Genomic DNA, 9,184 nt, shown 5'->3' on the forward strand with positions numbered 1-9,184 from the left:
GAGTGCTTTTGGTGACAAGCCAAATTTCTTCAGCCTTCTTCACGACGCTGTATGTATGAGTGGACAAATTCAGTTTATCCGTGATGTGTATGCCGAGGAACTTACTACCCTCTCCACTACTGTCCCATCGATGTGGATAGGAGGGTGCTCCCTCTGCTGTTTCCTGAAGTCCACAATCATCTCCTTTGTTTTGTTGACGTTGAGTGTGAGGTTATTGTCCTGACACCACACTCCGAGGGCCCTTACCTCCTCCCTGTAGGCCGTCTCGTCGTTGTTGGTAATCAAGCCTACCACTGCAGTGTCGCCCGCAAACTTGATGATTGAGTTGGAGGCGTGCATGGCCACGCAGTCATGGGTGAACAGGGAGTACAGGAGAGGGCTCAGAACGCACCCTTGTGGGGATGGAGATGTTGTTACCTACCCTCACTACCTGGGGGCGGCCCGTCAGGAAGTCCAGTACCCAGTTGCACAGGGCGGGGTCGAGCTTGATGACGAGTTTGGAGGGTACTATGGTGTTAAATGCTGAGCTGTAGTCGATGAACAGCATTCTCACATAGGTATTCCTCTTGTCCAGATGGGTTAGGGCAGTGTGCAGTGTGGTTGAGATTGCATTGTCTGTGGACCTATTTGGGCGGTAAGCAAATTGGAGTGGGTCTAGGGTGTCAGGTAGGGTGGAGTGGGTCTAGGGTGGAGTATTGTCACGTTTCTTCAAAATCGAACCCAGAAGCAGACAAGGATAAGGAGAGTAGGAAGAAGGTGAGTATTTATTTACAAGTGAATGTGAATGGGTAGATATATCCAGGTGGCGTAGCGGGTAGCGGTGGTGAGTTGATGGGAGTAAATAGGTGGATCCAATGGGGAAGCGGAATCCTCCGACGACCAGGCGGGAATGGGGTAAATGATCCGGGTGAGTAATGTTCATGGCTAACGATCCTGCAGGGAATGGATGTCAGGTCCGGGCTTATGAAGAGGAGAGATGATGATCAGGACCAGGTGTGCAGATAGCTGATGGGATACAGGTGCGGGTAATCAGAAACCCCAACTGGCTACATTGCCCGGCAACCAGACAGGGTGCGTTCCAGGACGCCGGAAAAAACACTCCAGGACAGAACATAGGCAAAAAACAGACTCAGGAAACGGGATTCGTGACAGATATGGTCCTTGACTAGTCTCTCAAAGCACTTAATGATGACGGAAGTGAGTGCTACGGGGCGGGGCGGTAGTCGTTTAGCTCAGTTACCTTAGCTTTCCTGGGAACAGGGACAATGGTGGCCCTCTTGAAGCATGTGGGAACATCAGACTGGGATAAGGATTGATTGAATATGTCCGTAAACACACCAGCCAGCTAGTCTGTGCATGCTCCAGTCGTACTTTATCCTGTCGTACTTTATCAAAGGCCTTTTCAAAATCTGCTATGAAAATCAGGTCTGGTTCCTCGATATTTCATAGTGTTCTAATGTTTCCATTACTTTTTTTATATTATCTCCAATGCATCATCCATGTAAAAAACCTGTCTGATTAGTATGAATAATATCTGACAATACTTTTTTAAATTCAATGAGCCAAGCATTTTGCTTTGATTTTTGCATCACAAAACTGAAGTGTAGGAGGCCTCCAATTTTTTTAATGAACTGGATCTTTATATACAGTGGGGCAAAAAAGTATTTAGTCAGCCACCAATTGTGCAAGTACTCCCACTTAAAAATATGAGAGAGGCCTGTAATTTTCATCATAGGTACACACTATGACAGACGAATCGAGGAGAAAAAAAATTCCAGAAAATCACATTGAAGGATTTTTTAATGAATTTATTTGCAAATTATGGTGGAAAATAAAATGTTCCTCCATTTCTTTTTGTTTTTTTCTAACTTATTCTGTGCCTACTATTTGTCATTCAATTTCCTTTGTTAATATGGACTCTTCTGATCTAAATTGATTTTGTTTTATAGATGAGTACTGAATTGCATGGCCTCTAAATGCACATTTAAAGGTGTCCCATACATTAAGGGAATCCGCTGTACCTATGTTATGTCTGAAAAAGTCAGTTGTAAATTCTTCTGTCCTAGTTCTAAACAATTTATCATCTAGAAGGGTTTGATTAAATTTCCAATATCCTCGCCCACGTGGAAATTCTGTAAGAGTAATATATATGCCAATTATGTGATGATCCGACCGCATTCTGTCCCCTATCAACACTTTTTAATCTTTTGGTGCCAGAGAGAATGGCATAAGAAAGTAGTCAAGACGACTAGCTTGATTAAGCCTCCACCATGTATATCTCACTAAGTCAGGGAATGTAAGCCTCCGTATGTCCACTAATTCAAATATATCCATGACATTCATGATTTCCTTAAGTGCCTGAGGAAGATAGTTTGTAGTGTGATTTCCTTTCCGGTCCATAGAGATATTTAAGACCGTATTAAAATGTCCCACCTTAATAATAGAGTCTAGTGTTGCTTGTAGAGTTAGTAAATTCTTATATATATTTTCAAAGAAGCTTGGATCATCTTTATCTGTTTATTGTCCAATAACATATTTAAAATAATCAATCTACCTTGATGATCTGTTTGGACAATTTGCACATTTGGATCAAAATTACTGTTAATTAAAACCATCACCCCTTTTGAATTTCTTTGCCCTTGGGAGAAATACATCCCCCCCTCCACCCCCAGTCCTTTTTCCACAAAACTTCATCTAAAATTGTTGACTGAGTTTCCTGTAAACAATAGATATTATATTCCTTCTCTTTTAGCCAGGTAAATACTAATCGTCTTTTATTATCTGCTAAGCCATTACAATTGTAACTGGCTATACTTATTTCACCACTTACCATAATGAGACACACATTTCAATTCTATTTATCAAAATATATGTTTGTAAACGTACCATTAAAAAGTAACATGATGATTGAGTGTCGATATAGCTGTACCATGATATTTGCATTGCTACTAAGTAAACCTCCAATTGGTCCCCACTATTCCACCCGCTAAAAGCCCTCCTCATCCCGAGTTGGGTTGTCATCCCATTGCCCGGCAGACCACCCCCGAAGACGGGTCTATCTGTGTTCAACACAGGAAGACAACAAACCAAGCTACTTTTCAAGTCTTGCGTAACTCTCAACAGTGTTACGCAGTTCCTAGATGGCCGTACTTCTTCATTGCACAATGGAATAACCTCAACCAAATTCCAAAGACTGGTGACATCCAGTGGAAGCGGTAGGAACTGAAAACAAGTTCCTAAGAAAAATTATTTCCCAATGAGAATTCACCGAACAGACAGAGACCTCAAAAAAGATTCTGAACGGTTAGTCCTCTGGGTTTTGCCTGCCAAATAAGTTCTGTTATACTCACAGACATGATTCAAACAGTTTCAAAAACTTCAGAGTGTTTTCCATCCCAATCTACTAATAATATGCATATCTTATATTCTTGGCATGAGTAGCAGGAAGTTGAAATTGGGCACCCGATTTATCCAAAAGTGAAGATACCTTAAGAAGTTAATAGAAAATGACTCAAGTAAATGAAATGGTTACTCAGTAAAATACTACTTCAGTAAATGTCTAAAAGTATTTGGTTTTAAATATACTTAAGTATCAAAAGTATATGCAATTCCTAAAAGTATCTAAATTAAAAGTATATATAATTTCAAATTCCTTATATTAAACATAAGGACATTTGTTATTGTTATTTTATGGATAGCCAGGGGCAGATTCCAACACTCAGACATCCTTTACAAATGAACCATGTGTGTGTTTAGTCAGTCCGTCAGATCAGAGACGGTAGGGATGAATTGGACCATGTTCCTGTCCTGCTACGAGTGTCAGGGAAAATTTGTGGAGTAAAAAGTATATTATTTTCTTTTGGAATGTAGTGAAATAAAAGCAAAAGTTGTCCAAAATATAAAAAGTTACTTAAAGTACAGATAACACAAAAAATGACTAATGTAGTATTTTTACAAAAGTACTTTACACAACTGCTCCAGCAATATCATAATTTCAACATAATTATTGTATCAAATGGAAGGATACAGTAGCCTACAATGGCATAGAAATGAATAGCCTAGTTTATGACATATGCAATTACACAACGGGCGGGTCTAATCCTGGATGCTGATTGGTTAAAATCCCATTCCAGTCTGTCTTTTCCACAAGTTATCACCGGCTAATGCTATGCCATTGAATTGCCTATTTGCTCTGTTCCATCTCAGTGTGAAATTCACTGTCTCATCAGCCCAGCAAGGCAATTTATAAACTGGATTACCACTATGAAAATCATGTAGAGCAAGCAGAGATTTGTATCAGCCTTGCTGGCTATTTTTCCGACATTTCCAACATTGTTTCAATATTGAAATTCTATATCCAGTTGTCCCATAGTGATGAACGTGTTGGGAGTCGGGAAAAGGCAGAGAACTTTTCTCAGCCAGTCGAAATCATGAATCTGCATGCCACATTTTTATGGATAAGAAATGTCAAAAGAAAACAAGTCAATCCAAACTAAATGCAGCTATTTTGAGGTGTTTCCAGCTTAAATTTGAAGTGATTGTGTTAGATGTGTTGTTGGCTAGCTCCTCTGAACAACAATGTCCTGACGAGAGAGCACATTTTCTATTGCTGTTACGCTGTTCTTCGGGTGAAGGAGAGTCGGACCAAAATGCAGCGTGGTAATTTTGATACATGTTTAATAAAGAAGAAACACGAACAATACAAAAACAACAAACGTAACGTGAAAACCTATACAGCCTATCTGGTGACAACAAACACAGAAACAGGAACGATCACCCACGAAACACTCAAAGAATATGGCTGCCTAAATATGGTTCCCAATCAGAGACAACGATAATCACCTGCCTCTAATTGAGAACCAATTCAGACAGCCATAGACTTACCTAGAAAACCCCACTAAGCCACAATCCCAATACGTACGAAAATCCAAAGACAAAACACCCCACATAAAAAAAAACATGCCACACCCTGGCCTGACCAAATAAATGAAGATAAACACAAAATACTTCGACCAGGGCGTGACAATTGCAGGCGAAATTGTGCATCAGCCCATTGTTGTGAATGTGTCCAAATAAATGTCACTAGAAAACAGTTTAAACAAATGTAACTACTGTCATTATTCTGGCTGCACTGTTTGACGTGACTGTAAGTTAGCTAGCGAGCATGTAGTTGGCTAGCTAGCAAGCAAGGGATAAGAACATTGAAAACCAGTATGGTTATGGAACATTTAGAATTGATGACTGGGTCGTGTCCACAGATACAGAACAAAAATACTTAACTGGGTCTCGTCTCTGGCAACCAAACCGATAGAACGAACGACCAGCCTGCTTGGGCAGCAACCTTAGATTTGTGTCGGGACTGTAGTTAGTGGAAGGATGAAATGGTATGAATAAAATTATAAAAAATTTATTTATGAAAATATATCAAACATTATTTTGGTAGCCCATTGTGTTACGACTTATATGAATGGTGAGTGGAGGAGTCAAGCGCAGAGAGCAGGTAATTCCGTACGTGGATATTTTATTCCAAAGACAGTGGAGCCACGTGCAAAACACAAGGGCGCATGAAACAACCTGTCCAAAATACAACGGACTAAAACTGTCTGGAAAAATATAGATCACACTCATACACCAAATAACAGAGAACAAGCCCGCACAAATACCCAGTGGGCCTAGTGCCCTTAAATAGTCTACAAACAAACACTAACTCATAACAGGTGTACCCAATTACCCAATAAACAGAAACAAACGGAAAGGGAAATGATGGCAGCTAATAGGCCGACGATGACCCGAACAGGAAGAGGCACCATCCTCGGCAAGATTCGTGACACATTGTATATATGTGATAAAGCCCTCGAAACCATTTAATGCCAGTTTCATTGTGGACTTTTTCCCATAACACAAGCAGGCAAGGGAGTTTCATGACTTCCATTTCAAATGTCAACTCATGCAAAGCTCGAGACCCAAGAACTGAGCATGTGTAAGATCCTTAGATTGATATGGTTTATCCATTAGAAAAGTCGACATTAGAAAACAGTTTACTGTAAACCATCTCTGAGTGAATTACTCTAAAGACTCGAGAGCGCCTAAAGTAACTTTCCAGTGCTTTGTTGCTGTTTTATCAGTTCTAGCGTGTTAAATGTTTTATGGAAAAGGGACTGAAAATATGTGTCTCCATAATGACAATCTAAGTAGCCTACCTACCACTGGAAAAAAGTTGACACCACGTATGTGAATTCTGCTCTGTCTCCATGACTCACCTGCAGCGTGCTCTCAACACACTCGGCCCTCCCCCTCCCCACCACCACTCACTCAGTAACAGCCTGCACACTGCCTGATAGTCAGCAGCATCAGGTCACAGTGAAATATATTAAACAATATATATAAACATTTGTATAAAGACAAATACCATGGCGGCCGCAACAGTTCTTTCAATTGACAATTCTCAAAATGATCTAGAACATATCAATTGTTAAAGTATTAACAGAGGATGTTTAACATCACAGAGGATGTTGGGGAATCATTTTATTCTGAAACAGTCTGTGCTGAAGGAAGTCATGTGTTTATGGTCTGCAAAAGGACTTTACTAATGATTAGTAAATGGTTGATAATGACATTTATTAAACATTTCATGATTTTTTTAATCATTATTACATACTATAAAAGTTGTTTATACATGTGTGAATAACTAGCTTACTAAAACTAATTTGGGAGTAATGATAAATGACTTATTAATAAACTATTTACTAATCCATTATAAAACATTTTTTACAAGATAAGTTAAGTTATTATAAAGTTATTATAAAGTGTTACCAATCTCTATTTTAATTCAGAGAAAACAGCTTCTGAGAAAGAAAAAAAAAAAGAAAAAAAAAGAAAGCTGCTCTGGTGTGACCCCTGACCTGGCAGCAGTGATATAGTGAGAGTAGTGGTAGAGTTCATAACCAGTATGTTGAGGTTGAAGTGTCTGCTACAGTGTCCTGCACTGTTGAGTTGATTCAATAATGCATTTTGAAGTCATTTATACATGTCATAATACCCAGGTGAGTAACATTTAGCAAATGTGGGCGTAATAATAAATGGTGAGCAACCTGTAAATGCCTAACAAATGGTTTATTACTGAACATTATAATGGTACACAATTGCATATTCTTCCATTTACCCTCAACTACTTACATACGCCATTGAGATAGACTTGGACGTTATCTGATATCATGCAGTATTGAACATTTAAAATTCAGTACACTTGCTAAAGGTGTTGTGTAACAATCGAGCCACTAGAGGGTGATGTTAAACATACATAATGACTCGTTCTCAAAATGTACTTTTAGAATACTTACATACTATTTATCATTAAATAACATGGAACAACAACAGATGTTGGTTTTTGGAATATACAACCCAAAATGACTACAATGTATTTTATAAAACAAGCTTATGGCTTCTTATACGTTTTCCAAGTCATTACAATCCAATCTAGACAAATCATTCTGTATCAACACCACATTCATCTCTGTATTGTCAGAGAACAATTGTGTAACGTAACTATGTTTTTCAAACTGGGAAATAAAAATATAGGTACTATGAACGCCTTAACTTCAGAGATAAAATATGTTTAGCCGTCACTTTGAACCATGGATAAAATAAAGCATAAATTATTGGATTAATTAAGGAATTAGCAAGTGGCAGAAAGCTGATGATGAATGATAATAAATTGTCACTTAAGAAAGAAAAAAACAAAAAAGAAAATAGAAATGGAATCCAACAACTTAGATAAGTGAAAACAACAATAGATAGAGTTTTTGCTGCTTTTCTCTCAGACTTATTTGCCTGTACAGTTTTAACACCAGACACACTGGCAGCCTCTTTTGAAAATACCTTTCTGGCCTGTGATGTGGCCACCACAAAGATTTTCATATAAAGTGTTATAATAATAGAGCACGGGACAACCATTGTAATAACGAAGTCAATTATATTGCCCCACACATATCCTTCACCAGTAAAACATTCATTCAAACACCTACTGGGTACCTGTACATTTACAATGTCTTTTATAATAGCAGCATCATATATGATACAACAACACCAGGTAATGGACATACAACACATCACTCTTGTTATTGTTATTTTAGAATGGTACAATAAGGGATCACACACAGCAACATAGCGGTCAATAGATATCAAGACCAAACTGCCCAGAGATAAAGAAGTACACAAACAATTAATGTAGAGAAGAAACACACAGAAATATTCCCCAAAAACCCAGCATGGTTCAATTATTGCTACAGTCATTACTGGTATCACAATCAGTCCCACCAGGAGATCTGACACAGCCAGAGAGAGGATGAGCAGGTTGGTTTGAGTGTGGAGCTGTTTGAAGTGAGAGATGGAGATGATCACCAGTATGTTCAAAAATACTGTAACTGCTGAAATCAATGAGAAGAAGATGTACAGTGTTATGTAGATAGATGTCGATAGCAAAGCCTTTCTGCATGAAGAGTTTCTGTCTTGAAAACAATGTTGATCATCTTTGTGTTCCTCCATTTGTAATAAAAACAAAAAATGCTGAGGTCCTGCTCCTGCTTGGTCCTGTGCTTGATCCTGTCAGGTCAGCCTTCTGTCAAACTCTGAGCTCTGCCTCTCTATTTAACCCTGAGTTACTGACAGCCACTCCCCTCCCCGGAGTCTCTCTGCACACAAAAGCACGAAAACATACACGAGTGAGCACAAAATGATGTAATGTATGACATAATTGTATGTTGCTGTGGCCTGTCCTTTAGCCTTCCTGATAGTTAGATATGAGAGAAAGGGACATTTTCTCAAATTCTATGCATTTTATTGGGAAAATATATTATGTGTGATGTTTTGGTCACCCAAAGGCTTTTTAATGGGAAATAGGATAGCTGTGTTAGAGTAACTGTTTTGGTGATGTCCATGCTCTGTTTGGACCATAACCCACAACCTCAGGAGACATGACGGCACGTCACATGTCACCTGGCCAGTGTGTAGGAAAGCTGACAGTAGGGAAGTTGATGAGGGCTGTCGTGTCTTTGGCTATGCCTGATTAAGTGCTATGACATGCTATTCTAGAAAAAAATGTCTCTGCAATTAATATCAACTGGTTGAGCTAATCATGTAAATGTAATTAACTGGAGAGTCGGGCACCATGAAAGAATATTTATAG

At 38.9% G+C, this 9,184-nt stretch overlaps 1 protein-coding gene across 1 annotated transcript; it reads right to left on the minus strand.

Moving 5' to 3' along the window:
• Positions 1–7,581: 7,581 nt before the first annotated feature.
• On the minus strand, positions 7,582–8,591 carry LOC110502164 (trace amine-associated receptor 13c-like). The gene has a single exon (XM_021580021.3). The coding sequence runs from the start codon at positions 8,542–8,544 to the stop codon at positions 7,582–7,584; it is 963 nt and encodes a 320-aa protein (XP_021435696.3). The 5' UTR covers positions 8,545–8,591.
• Between the last annotated feature and the right edge of the window lie 593 nt (positions 8,592–9,184).

Source organism: Oncorhynchus mykiss, chromosome 22, assembly GCF_057628025.1.
Source record: "Oncorhynchus mykiss isolate SJ-2025 chromosome 22, ASM5762802v1, whole genome shotgun sequence".
Taxonomy (NCBI): Eukaryota; Metazoa; Chordata; class Actinopteri; order Salmoniformes; family Salmonidae; genus Oncorhynchus; species Oncorhynchus mykiss.

Coding starts and splice junctions, on each gene's coding strand:
- LOC110502164 (XM_021580021.3), bottom strand. CDS start 8,544: ATGGAGGAACACAAAGATGATCAACATTGTTTTCAAGACAGAAACTCT.